The 26,122-nt window shown below is 50.0% G+C and overlaps 1 protein-coding gene across 2 annotated transcripts in view; it reads left to right on the forward strand.

Annotated features, from left to right (window-relative positions):
• The first annotated feature begins 402 nt into the window (after window positions 1-402).
• The window catches only part of LOC125457879 (mucin-2-like), a 51,329-nt gene continuing 25,609 nt past the window's right edge, over window positions 403-26,122 (forward strand). For both annotated transcript variants that reach the window (XM_048542610.2, XM_059651133.1), the window contains exons 1-5: window positions 403-518; window positions 5,703-5,887; window positions 23,161-23,346; window positions 25,136-25,321; window positions 25,977-26,108. In XM_048542610.2, the coding sequence (XP_048398567.1) occupies window positions 5,842-5,887; window positions 23,161-23,346; window positions 25,136-25,321; window positions 25,977-26,108 (550 nt within the window). In that variant the 5' untranslated portion in view covers window positions 403-518; window positions 5,703-5,841. The remainder of the gene's footprint in view (window positions 519-5,702; window positions 5,888-23,160; window positions 23,347-25,135; window positions 25,322-25,976; window positions 26,109-26,122) is intronic.

The raw sequence follows: 26,122 nt of genomic DNA on the forward strand, positions 1-26,122 counted from the left end.
CATGGGGCAATTTTGTTTTACGCGGAGGGTGGATCGTGCGTGGAATAAACTTCCTTGAAAAAGTGGTTGCTGCGGGGACAGTTACAACATTTAAAGGACATTTGGATAAGTACATGAATAAGAAATGTTTGGATGGGTATGGGCCAAACACAGGCAGGTGGAACAAGTTTAGTTTGGGATTACGATCGGAATAGGCTGGCTGGACCGAAGGGCCTGCTTCCGTGCTGTATGTATGTCTCTATGACCCTATAACCCTTTAACTCATAAACAAGGAAACATTTTCAGAAAAAATAACCCAGCTGGGAGAAATTCCAAAAAAGGGAGGAGTGTTCATTGAAACTGAATGCTGAAAGCAGAATGCAATTGAGTAATATACTTTAAGGAAGTTAACGCAGGCTGCAGTAACATTGTCTGCAAGGATACAAGAAGTATACAAGAACATGGGATGGGCTATGCATGGATGTATCCCCTTCTTTTGCTGGCTATCTGTGACTTAATTTACTGACAGAATACAACAGGTAAAGAGGTCTGCTATCTTTATTGACTGCAATTGTGGTTAAATGATGCAACATGTTGCATTTCAGTGCAGCAAACATCAATGGAAGATTTTCCTTTGGCATCAGATGTGAATAAATTTGAATAATGCTCTTTATATTTTAGCACATTTTGCAGTAACCTGCAGTCTGTATCAGGTAAAAAGAAATTATACAAATTTTGTAATGGCCCAAATTTGTAGCCAGTGTCAAATTTCACTGATCTTCATGATTACTGATTCTGTGAGTGATGGCTATTTGTGTTGCAGCAATTAAAGTAAACTGTTGTGAATCTGAGCTTGAAGTAGCAAACAAGTGTTTTTATACAACCATAAGGAGCATTACAGAACCATATATTAGTAAGGACTGCTGTTGCTGGAGTCAGAGATAACACAGTGTGGAGCTGGAGAAACACAGCAGGCCAGGAAGCATCAGGGTAGTAGGAAAGTTGATGATTTGGGTCAGGACCCTTCTTCAGAAATGGGAGATGGGGAAGGGAGATCAGAAATAAAAAGAGAGAGGACGGGTGGTCTTGGGAAGGTAGGTAAGGTGGCGATAGGTGAATGCAAATAGGGAGAATGGGGATTGGTCAGGGAGGTAGGACGAGCAGATAGTTGGGCGAGAAGACGGACAGGTTGTGTCAGGTCAAGGAGGCGGGGATGCGAGAGAGGGTTGGTCATGGGAGAAGGTCGGGGTGGGGAGATTTTGAAATTGGTAAAGTCCACATTGAGACCATTGGGCCGAAGACTCCCGAGGCGGAATATGAGGTGCTGCTCCTCCAGTTTGCTGGTGGCATCATTGAGACACTAGAGGAGGCCCAAAATGGACATGTCGTCCAGGGAGTGTGAGGGGGAGTTAAAATGATTCGCAACTGGAAGGTGTTCCAGGCGCAGAGTGCTGATGCTCTACAAAGCAGTCTCTGAGCCTCCGCTTGGTCTCACTGATGTAGAGAAGGCCATATTGGGAATGCAGAGTCGCGGAGAGAGCAGTCCATATGAAAGACAGATAGGGGTGAGGAGGGAAATATATCTTTGTCTGAGGGGTCAGATTGTAGGTGGATTGTAGGCTTCTGCCACGTACAATCCAACCTCTCAACCAAGGATATGTTTCCCTTCCCACCCATATCTGCCTCTCGTAGGGACTGCTCACTCCGTGACTCCCTTGTTTGCTCCACACTCCCCACTAGTCCCATCATCTCTGGCACCTTTCCCTGCAACCACAGGAAGTGCTACACCTGCCCCTTCACCTCCCCCCTCACCTTTATCCAAGGCACCAAATAAACGTTTTACATTAGACTAGGTTCACCTGCGCATCCATCAATGTGGTCTATTGCTCCCAGTGTAAATAAAGGGTGACTTGGAGATGGGATACTGGTCTCCATGTAGTTATTTCACACTTATATCTTAATTCTGCATCAGACTCTTACAACTGATCTATGACCCCAGGGTGTGTCATAAAGCAGTCTCATACCTGTTTCAGACCAAGGGGTCATAATAATGATGCTGAGCGGCAATGATGGATAGTAATGTTAGGAAGTGCATGGAAAGAGTAAGATGAGTCTGTGTGCAAAAGAAGCCTGCGATAAGGAGCAATGTGATGGGGTAGGCTTGACATGGTAGACTTGGCAATGTGATGCAAGTTACTGTGAAAACCCAGTTATTTTTCCCGACCCAGTTAGATGGTTAGAGAGCTTCCTGTGGTGAATCCAAGATCATGGCATCAGGCTAACCTCCTCTGTCACCTCCAGCTATGCACCCTTGGTGTTACCAGCAGATTTCTTTCTGCTATGGCTGGGAAAGGTTCGGGCTTTCTCATGACCTCACTCACACACCAAGTAAGACATCAGTGAATGGTGCAGCCTTTGGCAGCCTAGAACTCACTATTGGATTTCTTCTTGTCCTCTTGTAACATTAAGCACCTGCAAGTTTGCCTTCTGAATTCACCCTTCAAATACCAGAAGGTGAATTTTCATTGTGTGAGTCTTCAACACACCAGTGCCACACATTGACACAAAACATGCAAGGAATACATTAATGAGCTAGCTGAGTTAAGAATCAATTTCACTTTTCTAATTTTTATTACCTGTTGTCTGGCATGGATGAAATAGAATGATTATTGAAGCAAGGAAGATCATATCTTTAATTTTAATTGTTTTTGATGGTTTCATCCATCGTGTATGTTATGGCTTTGAGAAACCACTCCTAAACATTTATCCAAGAATTCCAGCACTGTTGCCCTTAGCGCAGGTTCAGTTTCAAACCTAGAATTGCAGGTACAAAAGCCAAAAATTCTGATGGAGTTCCCAACAGGTTGCTTAAGTTCTGGAATGTTTTTAAAGCTATAGCCTCTCAAATTAAACACCCACTCAAATAATGGAATGCTGTCTCTTATGCAATCTTCTAGGAATGTGAAATTTTGATCACATTGTGCCCACAAAAAAAAACATAATCACAGGCTTGGGTTTTTCAAATGCTGTGGATTAGTAACTCAATCAGTTGATATTGCATTCAGTTCAAGAGGGCCTTGGGTTTGACTCCTGACAGATTTGCTCAATAGCCACAGAAAATCAAATTTGAAATAGTAGCGCCAGGCATAAACACCTCAAATAAATTTCCTGGAGAGATGGTAAGACCAAAAGTCACGGAAAATGTAGGAGCAGAAGTAAGCTTCGACTCATCAAGTCTGCTCTGCCACTTCATCAGATTTTAGTTGATCTGATAATCCTCAACTCCACTTTCCTGCTTTGGCCCCATAAATCTTGATTCCTTTGGTAATAAAAGAAATCTGTCTCCCACAGACTTTAATACACGTAATCATCCAGTCTCAAAAGTCTTCTGTGGTAAAGAATTTCACAAATTCACTATTCTCAGAGAAGAAATTGCTCTTCATTTCGGTCTTAATCTGTAACCCCTTACTCTGAGATTATGCCCTTTTTTCTTAGACTACCCCACAAGACAAAATAACCTTTCCATATCTACCCTGTCATGTCCCTTATGAATCCTGTATATTTCAATAAGGTCACTTCACGTTCTTCAATATTCCAAAAAGTATAGGCCCATTCTAGTCAGCATTTTCTCATAAGACAGTCTGTTCATAACTGGCATCAGTCTAGTGAACCTTCCCTGCAAACTCTCCAATGGAGTATATCTTTTTTTAGACATGATATGGAGGTGCTGGTGTTAGACAGAGGTGGGCAAGGTCAGAAGTCACATAACAGAAGGTTACAGACCAACAGGTTTATTCGAAAACTCAAGCTTGTGATTACCTCATGAGCTGGGATGCTGGCTTTTTGTAATTCATGGATCAGGACTCCCAAATCCTTCTGATCAATAACTTGCTGCAATCTTTCTGAGTTTAATTAAATTACTTCCTCCATTCATCCTGCTAAAGTGCGTAACCTCACATTTTCCCGTGTTATATTCCATTTGTCAAGTTTTTGCCCACTTCCTTACCTTATCTATGTCCCTTCACAGACTCTTCACGACATGTATTCCTATCTATTGTATGCCATCTGCAAACTTTGCTACAGGACATTCACTATCATCATTCAAGTCATTAATATAGATATATTGTAAATAATAATAACCTGATCCCTGTGGCACACCACAGGTTGTAGGTCTGAAAATGACCTCACTATTCCAATGCTCTGTCTTGGATTAGTGAGCCAATCCTTTGTCCATGCTAATATACTACCTCCAACACCATGCGCTTTTATCTTTTAAGTAATGCTTTATGTATTGATGGAGTTGCATTCAGTCTATCAAGTGGGCTGTATTCCATCTGCTCATGATGTATCCCTTCTATTTACACTTTAAGCGGAGATCCCCAGGATGTTGATGACAGGGAACTCACTGTTAATGATGCATTTGAACATCAAAGTGAAATATTAGATCTTCTTTTGCAGGAAATGTTCATTTTTCGAAACTCATTTATGAAAATTTACTTGCCATTTCTCCACCAAAGCATGAATGTTTGCCTGGGCCTAGTTTAAGTTTAAGTACCATCTTCTCCAGAGGTGTGCAAATAACATCACTGGGCTGACTGATTAGAAAAATATTAAAATTATCCTAAGAAACTAGGTATCTTGTGGCATAGTGGTAGTGTCCCTTTCTCTGGGACAGAAGGTCTTGGCTTAAATTCCCATCTGTGCCTGAACTGTCTGACAATATGGAAACAGCAAGGACTGCAGATGCTGGAAGCTAGGATCAATAAATATGGAGGTGGAAAAGCACAGCAGATCAGACAGCATCTGAGGAACAGGAAAGTCAACATTTCGGGTCATAACGCTTCATCCTGAAGAAGGGTTTTGGCGCGAAACATTGACTTCCCTGCTCCTCAGATATTGTCTCACAATATAGCTGAATAGGTTGATTCAAAATATTTACCTAAGGAACTCCTGCAGCAATGAGCTGAGTCTGTCATTATTATCATTCAATAACCACCATCTTTCTTTGTGCTAAGCGTGTCTCCAATCTGTGGAGAGGTCCTGCCAATTCCCTTTGATTACAATTTTGTTCAGGTTATGTGCTGTCACACTTATAAAGTACAGTCCAGATATGAAATGGAGGAGTTCTCAGGCCATCTTTGAAAATCATAACTTTTCACAAGGTTTGAACCAAATCTATAATAATGCATTGAGCAAGGTCTTATTAGAAAGAACACTGACTTTTTTTTGAGTGGACTTTGATGAACAAGTGTTTCCTGATAGGACTGTCACCAGCATTTTCTATCACTGTACGGATGATTGAGAATAAATTGACAGGGAAAAAAATTTGCCAGGTTGAATCCTGCTTTTTATGGACAGTATCCACCTGGATGGTACTTCACATTTTTGAGTAGATGCAAGTAGATTCCCTGGAACAGCTTGGCTAGCAGTGATAATAGTTCTGGAACACGTGTCTTCTGTTATAGCATGAACGTTATCAAGCCACCAGGACCTTGCCCTGCCTAGTGTCATCAGCTGTTTCTTGATATCAAATCAAGCGACTAATGTCTGCAATGCTAGGGAACTCTGCATGAGATTGGTCAATCATTTTACACTTCTGGTTGAAGACATTATTGAACATTGCAATATTATTCATTTTCTCCGATGTTAATCAACACACTTGAACACATAACATTTAGTATCACCTTATATTCTAAGGTTAACCCAATATTTTTCATTTGCAGCTTCAACAACTCCTGCTGAACCTCCTAATGGGACATCCACATCAGTACAAACAGCAATGTCAACAATACTTGTTGACTCATACCTGAATCAACAAATACAACACACGCAATTATTCAAGAGAACACCACTGAACTATTTATGAACCAATCCATGCCAACAACTGTTAGCTTCACAACAGAAACTGGTGAGAATCAGAAATTATTTTTACGAATTTATTTGTATTGAAAATAATGCAACGCCATCATTTCTGAAGAAGGGTCTAGGCCCAAAACATCAGCTCTCCTGCTCCTCTGATGCTGTCTGGCCTCCTGTGTTTATCCAGCTCTAGATCTTGTTATCTCAGATTCTCCAGCATCTGCAGTTCCTACTAGCTCCCCAGCAAGCCATTCAGTTGTACCAATCGCTACAAAGTCTCAAAGAAACAAAACTGGATGGATCACCTGGCATTGGCCTAGGCACTAGAAAAGACAATGGCAGAAGCTGCCCTGTTGCTCTTCAAAGTCCCCCTCACTAGTACCTGGGGGTTGGTGCCAAAATAGGAGAGCTGTCTCACAGACTAGTTAAGCAACTGCCTGACATAGACACACTCACAGAATCATACCTTACAATATCCCAGATACCACCATCACCATCCTTGGATATGTCCTACCTCATGGGCAGGATAGACCCAGCAAAGGGAGCAGCACAGTGGTATACAGTTGGGAGGGTTTTGCTCTAGAAGTCCTCAACATTGACTTCAGACCACATCAAGTCTCATGGCTTCAGGTTAAACGTCGGCAAGGAAACCTCCTGCCCATTCCCCCCCCCCCCGACACGCTCCCATTCCCCCCCCCCGACACGCTCCCATTCCACCCCCCCGACACGCTCCCATTCCCCCCCCCGACACGCTCCCATTCCCCCCCCGACACGCTCCCATTCCCCCCCCCGACACGCTCCCATTCCCCCCCACCGACACGCTCCCATTCCCCCCCCAACACGCTCCCATTCCACCGCTCCAACTCCTCCACGCTCCCATTCCACCCCCCCGACACGCTCCCATTCCCCCCCCGACACGCTCCCATTCCCCCCCCGACACACTCCCATTCCACCGCTCCAACTCCTCCACGCTCCCATCCCACCCCAACACGCTCCCATCCCCCCCGACACGCTCCCATTCCCCCCCCGACACGCTCCCATTCCCCCCACCGACACGCTCCCATTCCCCCCCCCGACACGTTCCCATTCCCCCACCCCCGACACGCTCCCATTCCCCCCCCCCCCGACACGCTCCCATTCCCCCCCCCGACACGCTCCCATTCTCCCCCCCCGACACGCTCCCATTCCCCCGCCCCCGACACGCTCCCATTCCCCCCCCGACACGCTCCCATTCCACCGCTCCAACTCCTCCACGCTCCCATTCCCCCCACCCGACACGCTCCCATTCCCCCCTCCGACACGCTCCCATTCCCCCCCCCGACACGCTCCCATTCCCCCCCCCCGACATGCTCCCATTCCCCCCCCCGACATGCTCCCATTCCCCCCCACCGGCACGCTCCCATTCCCCCCCACACACTCCCATTCCCCGCCCCAACTCCTCCACACTCCCATTACCCCCGACACACTCCCATTCCCCCCCCCAAACTCCTCCACACTCCCATTCCACCCCCTCCAACTCCTCCACACTCCCATTCCCCCCCCTCCGCGCTCCCATTCCCCCCCCTCCACGCTCCCATTCCCCCCCCCGACACGCTCCCATTCCGCCCCCGCGACACGCTCCCATTCCCCCCCCGCCGACACGCTCCCATTCCCCCCCCCCGACACGCTCCCATTCCGCCCCCGACACGCTCCCATTCCACCGCTCCAACTCCTCCACGCTCCCATCGCCCCCAAAACCGTCCCATCCCCCCCGACACGCTCCCATTCCCCCCACCCGACACGCTCCCATTCCCCTCCCCGACACGCTCCCATTCCCCCCCCCCGACACGCTCCCATTCCCTCCCCCGACACGCTCCCATTCCCCCCCCAACACGCTCCCATTCCCCCCCGACACGCTCCCATTCCACCGCTCCAACTCCTCCACGCTCCCATTCCCCCCCCCCGACACGCTCCCATTCCCCCCCCCGACACGCTCCCATTCCCCCCCCGCCACGCTCCCATTCCCCCCCGACACGCTCCCATTCCGCCCCCGACACGCTCCCATTCCACCGCTCCAACTCCTCCACGCTCCCATCCCCCCCAACACGCTCCCATCCCCCCCGACACGCTCCCATTCCCCCCACCCGACACGCTCCCATTCCCCCCCCCGACACGCTCCCATTCCCCCCCCCCGACACGCTCCCATTCCCCCCCCCGACACGCTCCCATTCCCCCCCCGACACGCTCCCATTCCCCCCCGACACGCTCCCATTCCACCGCTCCAACTCCTCCACGCTCCCATTCCCCCCCCCGACACGCTCCCATTCCCCCCCCCGACACGCTCCCATTCCCCCCCCCGACACGCTCCCATTCCCCCCCCGACACGCTCCCATTCCACCGCTCCAACTCCTCCACGCTCCCATTCCCCCCCCCGACACGCTCCCATTCCCCCCCCCGACACGCTCCCATTCCCCCCCCGACACGCTCCCATTCCCCCCCGACACGTTCCCATTCCACCGCTCCAACTCCTCCACGCTCCCATTCCCCCCCCGACACGCTCCCATTCCCCCCCCGACACGCTCCCATTCCCCCCCCAACACGCTCCCATTCCCCCCTGACACGCTCCCATTCCCCCCCCCGACACGCTCCCATTCCCCCCCCCACCCCGACACGCTCCCATTCCCCCCCCCCGACACGCTCCCATTCCCCCCCCCCGGACATGCTCCCATTCCCCCCCCCCCGACACGCTCCCATTCCCCCCCCGACACACTCCCATTCCACCGCTCCAACTCCTCCACGCTCCCATTCCCCCCCCGCCGACACGCTCCCATTCCCCCCCCCGACACGCTCCCATTCCCCCACCCCCAACACGCTCCCATTCCCCCCCCCGACACGCTCCCATTCCCCCCCCCCGACACGCTCCCATTCCCCCCCCCGACACGCTCCCATTCCCCCCCCGACACGCTCCCATTCCCCCCCGACACGCTCCCATTCCACCGCTCCAACTCCTCCACGCTCCCATTCCCCCCCCGACACGCTCCCATTCCCCCCCCCGACATGCTCCCATTCCCCCCCCAACACGCTCCCATTCCCCCCCGACACGCTCCCATTCCCCCCCCCGACATGCTCCCATTCCCCCCCCGACACGCTCCCATTCCCCCCCACACACTCCCATTCCCCGCCCCAACTCCTCCACACTCCCATTACCCCCGACACACTCCCATTCCCCCCCCAAACTCCTCCACACTCCCATTCCCCCCCCTCCAACTCCTCCACACTCCCATTCCCCCCCCGCCGACACGCTCCCATTCCACCGCTCCAACTCCTCCACGCTCCCATTCCCCCCCCGCCGACACGCTCCCATTCCCCCCCCCCGACACGCTCCCATTCCCCCACCCCCGACACGCTCCCATTCCCCCCCCAACTCCCCACCAACTCCTCCACACTCCCATTCCCCCCCCCAACTCATCCACACTCCCATTCCCCCCCCAACTCCCCCCCCAACTCCCACCCCCCCAACTCTTCCCCCCCCAACTCCTCCCCCCCCAACTTCCCCCCCCAAATTCCCCCCCCAACTTCCCCCCCCAACTTCCCCCCCAACTCCCCCCCCAACTCCTCCACACTCCCATTTCCCCCCCCAACCCCCCCCAACTCCTCCAACCCCCCCCAACTCCTCCACACTCCCATTCCACCGCTCCAACTCCTCCACACTCCCATTCCCCCCCCAACTCCCCCCCAACTCATCCACACTCCCATTCCCCGCCCCAACTCCTCCACACTCCCATTACCCCCGACACACTCCCATTCCACCGCTCCAACTCCTCCACACTCCCATTCCCCCCCCCCAACTCCTCCACACTCACATTCCCCCCCCGAAACGCTCCCATTCCCCCCCCCGACACGCTCCCATTCCCCCCCCCGACACGCTCCCATTCCCCCCCCGACACGCTCCCATTCCCCCCCCCCCGACACGCTCCCATTTCCCCCACCCCCGACACGCTCCCATTCCCCCCCCGCCGACACGCTCCCATTCCCCCCCCCCGACACGCTCCCATTCCCCCCCCCCGACACGCTCCCATTCCCCCCCCCCGGACATGCTCCCATTCCCCCCCCCCGACACGCTCCCATTCCCCCCCCGACACACTCCCATTCCACCGCTCCAACTCCTCCACGCTCCCATTCCCCCCCCGCCGACACGCTCCCATTCCCCCCCCCGACACGCTCCCATTCCCCCCCCCGACACGCTCCCATTCCCCCCCCGACACGCTCCCATTCCCCCCCCAACTCCCCCCCAACTCCTCCACACTCCCATTCCCCCCCCCAACTCATCCACACTCCCATTCCCCCCCCAACTCCCCCCCCAACTCCTCCCCCCCCAACTTCCCCCCCCAAATTCCCCCCCCAAATTCCCCCCCCAACTTCCCCCCCCCAACTCCTCCACACTCCCATTTCCCCCCCCAACCCCCCCCAACTCCTCCAACCCCCCCCAACTCCTCCACACTCCCATTCCACCGCTCCAACTCCTCCACACTCCCATTCCCCCCCAACTCCCCCCCAACTCATCCACACTCCCATTCCCCCCCCAACTCCTCCACACTCCCATTACCCCCCCCAACTCCTCCACACTCCCATTCCCCCCCAACTCCCATTCCCCCCCAACTCCTCCACACTCCCATTCCCCCTCCCAAACTCCTCCACACTCCCATTACCCCCCCCCAACTCCTCCACACTCCCATTCCCCCCCAACTCCTCCACACTCCCATTACCCCCCCCAACTCCTCCACACTCCCATTCCCCCCCCAACTCCCCCCCAACTCCTCCACACTCCCATTCCCCCCCCAACTCCCCCCCCCAACTCCCCCCCCAACTCCCCACCCCCAACTCCCCCCCGCCAACTCCCCCCCCAACTCCTCCACACTCCCATTCCCCCCCCAACCCCCCCCAACTCCTCCAACCCCCCCCAACTCCTCCACACTCCCATTCCACTGCTCCAACTCCTCCACACTCCCATTCCCCCCCCCAACTCCCCCCCAACTCCTCCACACTCCCATTCCCCCCCCAACTCCCCCCCAACTCCTCCACACTCCCATTCCCCCCCCAACTCATCCACACTCCCATTCCCCCCCCCAACTCATCCACACTTCCATTCCCCCCCCAACTCCTCCACACTCCCATTACCCCCCCAACTCCTCCACACTCCCATTACCCCCCCCAACTCCTCCACACTCCCATTCCCCCCCCAACTCCTCCACACTCCCATTACCCCCCCCAACTCCTCCACACTCCCATTCCCCCTCCCCAACTCCTCCACACTCCCATTACCCCCCCCAACTCCTCCACACTCCCATTCCCCCCTCAACTCCTCCACACTCCCATTTCCCCCCCCAACTCCTCCACACTCCCATTCCTCCCCCCCGACACGCTCCCATTCTCCCCCCCCCCGACACGCTCCCATTCCCCCCCCCGACACGCTCCCATTCCCCCGCTCCAACTCCTCCACGCTCCCATCCCCCCCAACACGCTCCCATTCCCCCCCCCGACACGCTCCCATTCCCCCCCCGACACGCTCCCATTCCCCCCCCGACACGCTCCCATTCCCCCCCCCGACACGCTCCCATTCCCCCCCCCGACACGCTCCCATTCCCCCCCTGCGACACGCTCCCATTCCCCCCCAACACGCTCCCATTCCCCCCCCCGACACGCTCCCATTCCCCCCCCCGACACGCTCCCATTCCCCCCCCAACACGCTCCCATTCCCCCCCCAACACACTCCCATTCCACCGCTCCAACTCCTCCACGCTCCCATCCCCGCCCGACACGCTCCCATCCCCCCCCGACACGCTCCCATCCCCCCCCGACACGCTCCCATTCCCCCGCTCCAACTCCTCCACGCTCCCATCCCCCCCAACACGCTCCCATTCCCCCCCACAACTCCCATTCCCCGCCCCAACTCCTCCACACTCCCATTACCCCCGACACACTCCCATTCCACCGCTCCAACTCCTCCACACTCCCATTCCCCCCCCCAACTCCTCCACACTCACACTCCCCCCCCGACACGCTCCCATTCCCCCCCCGACACACTCCCTTTCCACCCCCCCGACACACTCCCATTCCACCGCTCCAACTCCTCCACGCTCCCATCCCCCCCCGACACGCTCCCATTCCCCCCCCCCCCGACACGCTCCCATTCCCCCCACGACACGCTCCCATTCTCCCCCACACACTCCCATTCCCCGCCCCAACTCCTCCACACTCCCATTACCCCCGACACACTCCCATTCCACCGCTCCAACTCCTCCACACTCCCATTCCCCCCCCTCCAACTCCTCCACACTCACATTCCCCCCCCTCCAACTCCTCCACACTCCCATTCCCCCCCCGACACGCTCCCATTCCCCCCCCGACACACTCCCTTTCCACCCCCCCGACACACTCCCATTCCACCGCTCCAACTCCTCCACGCTCCCATTCCCCCCCCGAAATGCTCCCATTCCCACCCCCCGACACGCTTCCATTCCCCACCCCCCGACACGCTCCCATTCCCCACCCCCCGACACGCTCCCATTCCCCACCCCCTGACACGCTCCCATTCCCCACCCCCTGACATGCTCCCATCCCCCCCTCCGACACGCTCCCATTCCCCCCCTCCGACACGCTCCCATTCCCCACCCCCCGACACGCTCCCATTCCCCACCCCCGAATTCCTCCACACTCTCATTACCCCCCGACACGCTCCCATTCCCCCCCCCAACACGCTCCCATTCCCTCCCCAACACACTCCCATTCCCCCCCCAACTCCTCCACACTCCCATTACCCCCAACACACTCTCATTACCCCCCCGACACGCTCCATTTCCCCCCCCCACACACTCCCATTCCTCCCCCCACCAACTCCTCCACACTCCCGTTAACCCCCCGACACACTCCCATTCCCCCCCCAACTCCTCCACACTCCCATTCCCCCCCCGACACGCTCCCATTCCCTCCCCGACACGCTCCCATTCCCCCCCCCCGACACGCTCCCATTCCCCCCCCAACTCCTCCACACTCCCATTACCCCCCCCAACTGAGCCAAATAGGTGTTTATGACAGCGGTTACTGGTCATCATTGAACTAACTTTTAATTCCAGCTTGTGTTTATTGTATTCAAATTTAACCACCTGTCACGGCACGATTTAAACTCATGTCGCCTGAGAGCCTGGGGTATTAGTCATGTGACATTACCTATGCCACAGCCTCTGCAATATCACTGTATAACAGAATGTGAATTGCATACAAATAGCCTGAATGTCAACATCACTATTGCAAGTCATAGCCATGACCCTACTTTGATAAGCCAGGGCTCCCTACTCTCGTCCTGCCCTTTTTTAATTGTTGCTTTACTAATTTTCTGCAACCTCCCCACGATTGTCCCCAGTTCGAGGTATACTTCCTGCCTGCCACTTCAGACCATTACTGTTATTCCACCTCCAACTTTGTTTGCCAAATTAATGCCCTGTTATCTGTCACACTGGCACTCTTACCTTGCATACTTCTGACTCCTCCCTGTCAGCAGTGCTGCTGAGTCCTTCTGTTGGCTAGTGTTTCACGTCATTGCGTGCCATGTTGGAGGCGAGTTGTAGAATGTTTCAGTATTGGTGTTTTTGAACAGCATTTTAACTGCAGCCTCAGATGCTCAGTTCAGCTATTCATCTCCTGACTGCATTCCAGCCCTGGTACAAACACAAACAAAAAAGATCATAACCCCCAGAGGTGAGGCAAAAGTGACTGCCCTTGACAGGAAGGCCACATTTGGTGAAGTGTGACATTACGTTATCCCTGGAGAAGTCAAGTCGGTGCAAAATGGCTGGGAATAATTCTGCTAGTTCAAGGCATACCTGGCACATAGGAAGATAGTAGTGGTTGTTGGAGGTCAGTCATCTCAGCTCCAGGGCATGAGCAGGAGTTCCTCAGGGTAATGCCCCAGGCCCACTCATCTTCAGCGGCTTCATCAATAACTTTGCCTCCATCATACGTTTGTAAGTTGGGGACTTCACGGATGATTGCACAATGTTCAGCACCATTTGTGACTCTTATGAGATTGAAGCAGTCCGTGATCAAATGGAACAAGATCTGAACAATATCCAAGCTTGGGCCGACGAGTGACAAGTAATAATGGTGCCACACAAGTGCAAAGCAACAACCATTCCGTAACCTCCACACCTCAACAAGGTAATGCCATTCCCATCACTTGAATACCCCCATATCAACATCCTCCAAATGCCATTTGACCAGAAATTGAACTGGAGTAGCATACTAATACTGTTACGACAAGAACAGATCAGAAGTTAGGAATCCAGCAGTGATTAGCAGGACTGCGTTGCACTACTGCCCACTTGCCTGGATAAGTGCAGCTCCAACAACACGCAACCTTGACTCCATCCAGGACAAAGCAGCTCAATTCACTGGCGTCACATCCATTCCATCCACCACTGATGCTCAGTAGCAGCAGTTTTTACTATCTACAAAAGCCACTGTAGAAATTCACCAAAGATCTTCCGACAGCACCTTCCAGATGCATGACCACTACCATCTAAGAAGGCCTTCCACTCCTCTGTGAGCCTTTAGTACCAGGAATTGCACTTTTAGTCCAAGTGGCTGGTGCGTGATGAATTTGAGTGAGAGCCTGAGCTCACAGGTTAGTTGTAGACCATAAGCTCTAATTTCAACTCTCTGGATCTCCTCCATACCAGGGTTCATCCAGCATTAGTCTAATGTTAAACCAGTTACTTCATACATAGCATTTATTCCAACCAGTAGCTTTAAAATTTGTGATAGAACATAGAACAGTACAGCACAGGAACATGCTGTTTGGCCCACCCTGCCTGTGCTGACCATGATGCCATTCTTAACTAATCCTATCTGCCTGCACATTATCTGTATCTCTTTTGGATGTCTGCCATTTCAACTCCCCTCCACCTTGTCAATCCTGGACCACCTCCAATGTCACAATGAGACCGCATGAAAATTGGAGAACAGCACCCTATGTTCTGCCTCGGGAACTTACAGCCCATTGGCCTCGACATAGAATTCACTAGCTTCAAAATCTTCCCAACCCCTGGTCTTATCCCATGTCCACCCCTCCCGCTCATCCCCACCTCCTCAACCTGACACCACCTGTGCACTTTGCTTCTCACCTACCCACCCCTCCGTTCACATTGACCAATCTTCACAAGCTGCCTTCTGCACCCACCTATCACCACCAACCCAATGCACCCTATTTATTTCTGAGCTCCTTTCTCCCTCCCTAGTCTTGAAGGGTTCTGACCTGAAATGTCGACTTTCCTGCTCCTCTGATGCTCTCCTGTAGAAGGTTACCCCTCAGCCTGTGATGCTCCAGGGAAAATAGCCCAGCCTATTTAGCCTCTCCCTGTAACTCAAACATTCCAACCCTGGCAGCATCCTTGTAAATATGTTCTGCACCCTTTCCAGTTTAACAACATCTTTCCTCTAGCAGGGAGACCAAAATTGAATGCAGCATTCCAAAAGTAGCCTTCCCAATGTCCTGTATGGCCACAACATGACCCCCAAAAACCTGTGATCAATGTGCTGACCAATAAAGGCAAGCGTACCAAACACGTCCTTCACTACCCTGCCTACCTGCGACTACTTTTAATAAACTATGAACCTGCACCCCAAGGTCTCTTTGTCCAGCAACATTCCCCAGGTTCTGCTTGCATATCTCCTCCTTTTAAATGTTTCCACTCTCACCTTAAAACCTACGCCTCCCTAGTATTTGATATTTCCAACCTGGGAAAAGAGACTCTGATTATCCACCCTATCCATGCCTCTCATAATTTCATAAATTTCTACCAGGTCACCGCTCAGCCCCGGACACTAGCAAAAATGATCCAATTTTGTCAAACCTCTCCTTGAGGCTAAAGGCCTCCAGTCTGGGCGGCATCCTGGTGGGCCTCTTCTGCACCCTGTCCGGAGCCTCCACATCCTTCCTATGGCATTGGGTCCTGAGCTGCGCGCAGTACTCCAGGTGTGACTTAAGTAGGGTCTTATACAGCTACAACATGGCTTGCCAACTTTTGTACTCACTGCCCTGACCAATAAAGTCAAATATATGCTGTATGCTTTCTTTACCACCTTTATCCACTTGTGTTGTAACTTTCAGGGAGGTCTGGACTTGGACCCCAAGATGTGGAGACTGTTTGTTTGTTTAAGGAACAGTTGTTGCGAGTGATGAGTACATATGTCCCTCTGAGACAGGCAAGAAGGGGTAAGATAAAGGAACCTTGGATGACGAGAGCGGTGGAGCTTCTTGTGAAAAGGAAGAAGGTAGCTTACATAAGGTGGAGGAAGCTAGGGTCAAGTTCAGCTAGAGAGAATTACACTCAGGCAAGGAAGGAGCTCAAAAAAGGTCTGAGGAGAGCCAGGTGGGGGCACGAGAAAGGCTTGGCAGAACGAATTAGGGAAAACACAAAGGCATTTTACACTTATGTGAGGAATAAGAGAATGGTCAAAGAAAGAGTAGGGCCGATCAGGGATAGCATAGGGAACTTGTGTGTGGAGCCTGAGGAGGTAGGGGAAGCCCTAAATGAGTTTTTTGCTTCTGTCTTTACGAAAGAAACGAACTTTGTAGTGAATGAAACCTTTGAAGAGCAGGTGTGCATGCTGGAATGGATAGAGATAGAGGAAGCTGATGTGCTGAAAATTTTGTCAAACATTAAGATTGACAAGTCGCCAGGCCCGGACCAGATTTGTCCTCGGCTGCTTTGGGAAGCGAGAAATGCAATTGCTTCGCCACTTGTGAGGATCTTTGCATCCTCGCTCTCCACTGGAGTCGTACCTGAAGACTGGAGAGAGGCAAATGTAATTCCTCCCTTCAAGAAAGGAAATAGGGAAATCCCCGGCAATTACAGACCAGTAAGTCTCACGTCTGTCGTCTGCAAGGTGTTAGAAAGGATTCTGAGGGATAGGATTTATGACCACCTGGAAGAGCATGGCTTGATCAAATGCAGGCAGCACGGCTTTGTGAGGGGCAGGTCATGCCTCACAAACCTTATTGAGTTCTTTGAGGATGTGACTAGAAAAGTTGATGAGGGTCGAGCTGTGGATGTGGTGTATATGGACTTCAGTAAGGCATTTGATAAGGTTCCCCATGGTAGGCTCATTCAGAAGGTCAGGAGTAATGGGATACAGGGGAACTTAGCTGTCTGGATACAGAATTGGCTGGCCAACAGAAGGCAGCGAGTGGTAGTAGAAGGAAAATATTCTGCCCGGAAGTCAGTGGTGAGTGGTGTTCCACAGGGCTCTGTCCTTGGGCCTCTACTGTTTGTAATTTTTATTAATGACTTGGATGAGGGGATTGAAGGATGGGTCAGCAAGTTTGCAGACGACACAAAGGTCGGAGGTGTCGTTGACAGTATAGAGGGCTGTTGTAGGCTGCAGCGGGACATTGACAGGATGCAGAGATGGGCTGAGAGGTGGCAGATGGAGTTCAACCTGGATAAATGCGAGGTGATGCATTTTGGAAGGTCGAATTTGAAAGCTGAGTACAGGATTAAGGATAGGATTCTTGGCAGTGTGGAGGAACAGAGGGGTCTTGGTGTGCAGATGCATAGATCCCTTAAAGTGGCCACCCAAGTGGACAGGGTTGTTAAGAAAGCATATGGTATTTTGGCTTTCATTGACAGGGGGATTGAGTTTAAGAGTCATGAGATCTTGTTGCGGCTCTATGGGACTTTGGTTGGACCACGCTTGGAGTACTGCGTCCAGTTCTGGTCGCCCTATTGTGGGAGGGATGTGGATGCTTTGGCGGGGGTTCGGGGGAGGTGTGCCGGGATGCTGCCTGGACTGGAGGGCTTGTCTTATGAAGAGAGGTTGACTGAGCTTGGACTTTTTTCATTGGAGAAAAGGAGGAGGAGAGGGGACCTAATTGAGGTATACAGGATAATGAGAGGCATGGATAGAGTTGATGGCCGGAGACTATTTCCCAGGGGAGAAATGGCTAGCACGAGGGGTCATAGTTTTAAGCTAGTTGGAGGAAAGTATAGAGGGGATATCAGAGCCGGGTTCTTTACACAGAGAGTTGTGAGAGCATGGAATACATTGCCAGCAGCAGTTGTGGAAGCAAGGTCATTGGGGTCATTTAAGAGACTGCTGGACATGCATATGGTCACAGAAATTTGAGGGTGCATACATGAGGATCAATGGTCGGCACAACGTCGTGGGCTGAAGGGCCTGTTCTGTGCTGTACTGTTCTATGTTCTATGTTCTATGATTACCACATACCGTCCTCCCTCAGCTGATGAATCAGTACTCCTCCACGTTGAACAACACTTAAAGGAAGCATTGAGGATGGCGAGGGCACAAAATGTAATCTGAGTAGGGGATTTCAGCGTCCACCACCAACAGTGGCCCAGCAGCAGTACGACTGATTGAGCTGGTCAGGTCCTAAAGTAAATAGCTGTTAGATTGGGTCTGCAGCAGGTGGTAAGGGAACCAACAAGAGGGAAAAACATACTTGACTTCATCCTTACCAACCTGCCAGCTGCAGTAGCATCTGCCAACGACAGTATCAGTAAGCGTGACAATTGCACAGACGTTATGGAGACGAAGTCATGTCTTCACATCATGTTGTGTGGCACTATCACCGTGCTAAAAGGGACAGGCTTTGCACAGACCTAGCAACTCAAGACTGAGCATCCATGAGGTGCTGTGGGACATCAAAAGCAGCAGAACTGTACTCCAGTACAATCTGTAACCTCATGGCCCAGCATATTCCCCCACTCAACGATTATCATCAACCCAGGGGATGGACACTGGCTCAATGGAGATTACAGGAGGGCATTTGAGGAGCAGCACCAGGCATACCTGAAGATGAGGTATCACGCTGATGAAGCCACTAAACAAGACTACTTGCACACCAAACATCAAAAGTAGCAAATGATAGGCAGACATAGTAGGAACTGCCGATGCTGGAGAATCTGAGATAACACGGTGAGAAGCTGGATGAACACAGCAGGCCAAGCAGCATCAGAGGAGCTGGAAAGTTTGACGTTTTGGGTCGGGACCCTTCTTCAGTGATAGACAGCGCTAAGTGATCCCACAACCAACGGATCAAATCTAAGCCCTGCAGTCCTGCCATATCTAGTCATGAATGGTGGTGGATAATTAAACAACTCACTGGAGGAGGAAGCTCCACAAATATCCCCATCCTCAATGATGGAAGAGCCCAGCGCATCAAGGCAAAAGATAAGGGTGAAGCATTTGCAGCAATCTTCAGCCAGAAGTGCCGAGGGAATGATCCATCTCGGCCTCCTCCAATGGTCCCCTGCATTCTACATACTAGTCTTCAGCCAATTCTATTCACTCCACATGATATCAAGAAACAATTGGAGACATGGGATACTGCAAAGGCTATGGGCCCTGACAACATTTCAGCAATAGTACTGAAGACTTGTGGTCCAGAACTTGCCGCTTCCCTAGCCAAGCTGTTCCAGGTACAGTAAGGTTTTGGAGTAGATTTGTAGCTCGGGTTGTGGGTGTTGAGGTTGGTCGGCTCTCCGAGCTAGTTTGTTGTTCCACAGGCATTTCATTACCCTGCTGAGTAATATCCTCAGTGCAGTCTGCGATGAAGCGTCGGTGTGTTTTCCTGCCTGGTTTTTAAACTCTGGAGTCTGTTGAACTGGATTGCCTCACTTCTGGTTTTCCTTCGTAGTGGTGTACAAAACTCTGGTGCGGCCGCACTTGGAGTATTGTGTACAGTTCTGGTCACCGCATTATAAGAAGGATGTGGAAGCTTTGGAAAGGGTGCAGAGGAGATTTACCAGGATGTTGCCTGGTATGGAGGGAAGGTCTTACGAGGAAAGGCTGAGGGACTTGAGGCTGTTTTCATTAGAGAAAAGAAGGTTGAGAGGTGACTTAATTGAAACATATAAAATAATCAGAGGGTTAGATAGGGTGGATAGGGAGAGCCTTTTTCCTAGGATGGTGACGGCGAGTACGAGGGGGCATAGCTTTAAATTGAGGGGTGAAAGATATAGGACAGATGCCAGAGGTAGTTTCTTTACTCAGAGAGTAGTAAGGGAATGGAACGCTTTGCCTGCAATGGTAGTAGATTCGCCAACTTTAGGTACATTTAAGTCGTCATTGGATAAGCATATGGACGTACATGAAATAGTGTAAGTTAGATGGGCTTGAGATTGGCATGACAGGTTGGCACAACATCGAGGACCAAAGGGCCTGTACTGTGCTGTAATGTTCTATGTTCTGTGTTATGTTCTATCTATGGAGTGTATATGGGGCTGTGTTCTATCTGTTTATTTATGGCTTTCTTCCAGTACAGTCACAACACTGGTATCTACCCAACAATGTGGAAAATTGCACAAGTACGTCCTGTACACAAAAAGCAGGACAAATCCAACCCAGTCAATTACTGCCCCACCAGTCTATTCTCGATAGTCAGGAAGGTGATGGAAGGTGTCATCAACAGTACAATCAAGCAGCACCTGCTCAGAAATAACCTGTTCAGTGATGCCCAGGGCCACTCAGCTCCTGATCTCACTACAGCCTGGGTTCAAACATGGACAAAAGAGCTGAATTCCAGGGGTGAGGTGGGAGTGACAGACCTTGATAATCAAAGCTGCATTCAGCCAAGGGTGGCATCAAGGAGCCCTAGCAAAACTGGAATCAATGGATGTCAGAAGTCAAACTCTCTGATGGTTGGAGTCATACCTGACACGTAAGAAGGTGGTCATGGTTATGGGAGGTCAATCGTCTCAGCTCCAGGGCATATCTGCAGGAGTTCCTCAGGGTAGTGTCCCAGGCCCAATCATCTTCAGCTGCTTCATCAATGATCTTCCCTCTGTCATAAGGTCAGAAGTGGGGATGTTCACTGATGATTGCACAACGTTCAGAACCATTCGTGACTCCTCAGATAGTGAAGCAGCCCATGTTTGCATGCAAAAAGATCTGGACAATATCCAGGCTTGGGCTGACAATTGGCAAGTGACATTCATGCCACACAAATGCCAGGCTGTGACCATCACCAATAAGAGAGAATTTAATCACCGTCCCTTGACTTTCAACGGTGTTACCATCATTGAATTCCCCACTATCAACATCCTGGGGTTACCATTGACCAGAAACTCAACTGGACTCACTGCATAAACACAGTGCCTACAAGAGCAGGCCAGAAGCTAGGAATACTGCGGTAAATAACTCACCCCCTGACTCCTCAAAGCCTGTCCGCCATCCACAAGGCACAAGTCAGGAGTGTGATAGAATACTCCTCACTTGCCTGGAAGAGTGCAGCCCTAATAACACTCAAGAAGCTTGACTTCATCCAGAATAAAGCAGCCCACTTGATTGGCACCACATCCACAAGCATCCACTCCCTCCACCACTGACGTTCAGTAGCAGCAGTGTGTACTATCTGCAGTATGTACTGCAGAAATTCACCAAAGATCCTCAGACAGTACCTTCTAAACACATGACCACTTCCATCCAGAAGGACAAGGGCAGCAGTTATATGGGAACAACACCACCTCCAAGTTCCCCTCCAAGTCACTCACCATCCTGACTTGGAAATATATCGCTGTTCCTTCACTGCCGCTGGGTCAAAATCCTGCAATTCCCTCCCTAATAGCATTGTGTGTCAACCCACAGGAGGAGGACTGCAGCAGTTCAAAAAGGCAGCTCACCACCACCTTCTCAAGGGCAATTAGGTTTGGGCAAGAAATGCTGGTCAGCCAGTGATGCCCACATACCACAAATGAATAGAGAATAAAAATATCCACGTATCACAAATGAATAAAATTAACCCCTCAACTTGACCTGACTACCCATTCCTTGACCCAATCCAAACACCTACAACTGGAGTATTCTACCCTCAATGAAACCAGTCTACTCATCCTCTCATCTGAAGATTTCCCTGACGTAACTAAACCAATGCTCGTTTACAAAAATCTTTCAAATCCAAACCAAATTGCCCATCTCCAACCTGACTATTTATCATCATACCTGAGCCAACCACTCATTTTTGCTGTTATCTCCCCTCCAAACCAACTCAATTACCCACCTGTACCAACTGGCCATGACTACTCCTTTACATTTGAGAACACTCACCAACCCACTCACTCATCCATCCAATCACTCAAACACTGAAAGATTTGAGGCCTTTATGAAATTGCCTGCTTATGTTGGGAGATATTGCTAATAGGGAGCATCTCCTCTTCTTACCAATCTTCGTTCTTCGGATCTTGCACACACCTTGAAAGAATGCATTGTGCTATTACGACTGCATTTAAGATTTTAAAAAAAAGTCTGAAACATTAAGTAACTGGGTGCAGAAATTTTCTGGATAGGGCAATGTGCCCAGCATTCACGCTAGCAGAAGATATAGGCAATTCAGTGACTGTTGAATTTCTGACAGAACTTAAATCCAGTCCCATTTTGTTCTGTTATAGCTACAGCTAAAGTGGCACCACATACTGCATTAAGTGCTGGAAGATGCAAAGTTTGGAAATTTAGGTATTTTTCAGATTTAATGTTTATCATTTAAGTCGAATATAAGGAAGATTCTTTAAATGCATGAATGAGATTATGTTCACACAGCTACAACAAGTGCTCCTAACACAACTACTCTTGTTGGGACATCATCTACTCCTGCACAATTAACAACTACAACTGACTAAAGGCCAAACCTGCTAATCATTGTTCATTACTCAATTCCCATGTTGGCAATATTATAAAAAGGAGTATGTTCTCCTCTTATCTCGTACTGAACCTGTGTGCCCCTTGAAGGGCTGTATTGCTCCAATACAACTGCATTTAGGATGAAAAGACCCAGTTGCTCCATGCCCACCTCTTTCACCTGTCTGTCTCTTCTCCAACGATCTTCTCCTCTCTCCATCTTCTATCCTCCTCGCCCTCTCTCCCTATTTATTTTAGAACCCCCTTCCCCTCCCCCATTTCTGAAGAAGGGTCTAGGCCCAATTCATCAGCTTTCCTGGTCCTCTGATGCTGCTTGGCCTGCTGTGTTCATCCAGCTCTACACCTTGTTATCTCAGTTGAAACAGTAGATAGGTTTGGATGCAAAAAGCTTTGCTGAATGTGGCAATGTGCCCAGCATCGATGCTGAACAAAGATCTGGAAAATTTACACACTCATGAACTTCAGGAGAAATTAAAACCAGTTCCAGTTTGTTCTCTTATAATTACATCAATATCTTAAATACAGGAAAATGCCATATATGGAAGTTTAAATATTTCTCTGATTTAACATTATCATTTAAGTGAAATCAAGGGAAGAATCTGTAAATGAATGAATATGATTTTGGTTAAACAGCTACAACAACTGCTCCTAACACAACTACTCTTGTTGGAACATCATCTACTTCTACACAATTAACAACTGCAGCGGCCTCTCCATCCACGCCAGGAGTAACAATGACAGAGAACATCACTGAGCAATCAACAACAGAATCCACATCAAACTCAACATCAGAGAACAATCTCACAACAACAGCAAGCTGTAAGCTACTTTATGAGATATTTTACGGTGCATGTAATAGAACAAAACAGCAATGCGGTTGACTCGTAACCGACTTCTAGGCAATTATGGATGGGCAATGAATGCAGCTTGGCCAGCAACGGCCTCACCCCAAGAAATGAATAGAGAAAAAGGGAAGATGGGTAGAGAACACAGACAGGGAATTCTATCTAAAAATTTGTGTAGAAGACATACTTGAGGTTTTAGATTTCTTGAAATGGTAGGGTGGGTTTTGCTTTCATATCCCACGTTTTGATGTGTACACTGGAAAGGTATGTGCAGGTGCATGTTAAATAGAACTAGCTACAGCAAGGAATCATTGTAATGCCTATCCCACGATAGGAAGCATTCATTGAGATAGACACAGAAGCTTCTATACAGCCAATGGGAATAGTATCCTGAATATCATGTGTTGTTCAGAGATGGATGCATTTCATTAACACTGGTTCATTACATTAACACCGGGTAAGACTATAAGACCAGACTTTAATAAGAAACAGAAATGGGAATAGACCATAAAGCCATGACAGCCAGCTCTGCCATTCATTACACTCATGGTCAGTCCAACATTCCTCATGTCCATTTTCCTGCTGTTTCCTTATAACCTTTGATCCCCCTATTGATCAGGAATCTAACTATTTCAGCCTTAAATAAACACGTGTTCCACCCCTCAACGCTCTCTGTAGCAAGGAGTTCAAAAGACTCACAAACCTCTGAGAGAAGAAATTCCACCTCAACTCAGTCTTAAATTTGCAACCTTTAATTCTGAGAATATGCCCTCTGGTCTTCGACTCACCCATGAGTGAAAACATCCTCTCAGCAATTACCCTTTCCTCTGAAGAATCCTATCTGTTTCGATGAGATCAACTCTCTTTCTTCTAAACTCAATTGAGTAAAGGCCAAACCTGCTAACCATTGTTCATTTGACTATCCCCATTTTGGTAATATTTTAAAAAGGAGTATGCTCTTTTCTGAGATAACAAAGTGTGAAGCTGGATGAACACAGCAGGCCAAGCAGCATCTTGGGAGCACAAAAGCTAACGTTTCAGGCCTACTCTCTGATAAAGGGTCTAGGCCTGAAACATCAGCCTTTGTGCTCCTCTGATGCTGCTTGAAATGCTGTGTTCATCCAGCTCCTCACTTTGTTATCTTGGATTCTCCAGCATCTGCAGTTCCCATTATCTATGTTCTCTTCTTATCTTGTACTGAACCTGTGTGCCCCTTGAAGGGCTGCATTGCTCCAATACAACTGCATTTAGGATGAGAAGACCCAGTTGCTCCATGCCCACTTCTTTAACCTGTCTGTCTCTTCTCCACCAATCTTCTCCTCTATCCATCTTCTATCCGCCTCGCCCTCTCTCCCTATTTATTTTAGAACCCCCTTCCCCTGCCCCAATTCCGAAGAAGGGTCTAGGCCCGAAACATTAGCTTTCCTGGTCCTCTGATGCTGCTTGGCCTGCTGTGTTCATCCAGCTCTACACCTTGTTATCTCAGTTGAAACAGTAGATAGGTTTGGATGCAGAAATCTTTGCTGAATGTGGCAATGTGCCCAGCATCGATTCTGAACAAAGAACTGGAATATTTACACACTCATGAACTTCAGCAGAACTTAAAACCAGTTCTATTTTGTTCTCTTATAATTACATAAATAACCTAAGTACAGGAAACTGCCATATATGGATGTTTAAATATTTCTCTGATTTAGTGTTATCATTTAAGTAAAATCGAGGGAAGATTCTGTAAATGTATGTATATGATTGTGTTGATATAGCTACAACAACTGCTCCGAACACAACTACTCTTGTTGGAACATCATCTACTCCTGCACAATTAACAACGACAACAGCCTTTCCATCCACGCCAGGAGTAACAATGACAGAGAACATCACTGAGCAATCAACAACAGAATCCACACCAAACTCAACAACAGGGAACAATCTGACAACAACAGCAAATAGTAAGCTACTTTATGAGACGTTTTAGGCTGCATGTTATGGGACAAAATCAATCACTGCATGGTTTCCTGCAGAAATTGGGTGCACATTTTTTTTATTAGATTCCCTACAGAGTTGAAACAGGCCCTTTGGCCCAACAGGCCCACACTGCCCCTTGGATCAACCCACCCAGACCCACCCTCCTATAACCCACACACCCCTGAACACTATGGGCAATTTAGCATCACCAATCCACCTAGCCTGCACATCTTTGGACTGTGGGAGGAAACAGAGCACCCGAAGGAAACGCATGCAGACACAGGGGGAGAATGTGCAGACTCCACACAGACAGTTTCCCAAGGCTGGAATTGAGCCCAGGTCCCTGGTGTTATGAGGCTGCAGTGCTAACCACTGAGCTGCCATGCTACACCACTTATACTGTGCAATTTAAAATACAGTTTATGTGGGCAACAATAATTGTTTTCCAGATAACATTGTCGAAGCAACCATTATAATGATACGTAAAATTGTTCCTGTATATGAAGTTCCGACTCATTCAGAAAAGGTAGTTAACTTCATTATGCACTATTATAGAGTCCAATATGGACTTTTCTTCTGCTGTTGGTACAACCACCTCAAGTACTGCAATAACAACTGAAAGTTCTTCCTTCCAACCAGTAACAAATACCTCACAAACCTCAGCATCATCGTTAGTTACACAAGAGCTACCAACTGGACAGAGCAGCACTCGATCATCAACGCCTCAGAACATGACAATCTCAACAGGTGTTCTCACTTCCACAGCACAAGGTAATTGTGATTAT

This window comes from Stegostoma tigrinum, chromosome 14 (genome assembly GCF_030684315.1).
Source record: "Stegostoma tigrinum isolate sSteTig4 chromosome 14, sSteTig4.hap1, whole genome shotgun sequence".
NCBI lineage: Eukaryota > Metazoa > Chordata > Chondrichthyes > Orectolobiformes > Stegostomatidae > Stegostoma > Stegostoma tigrinum.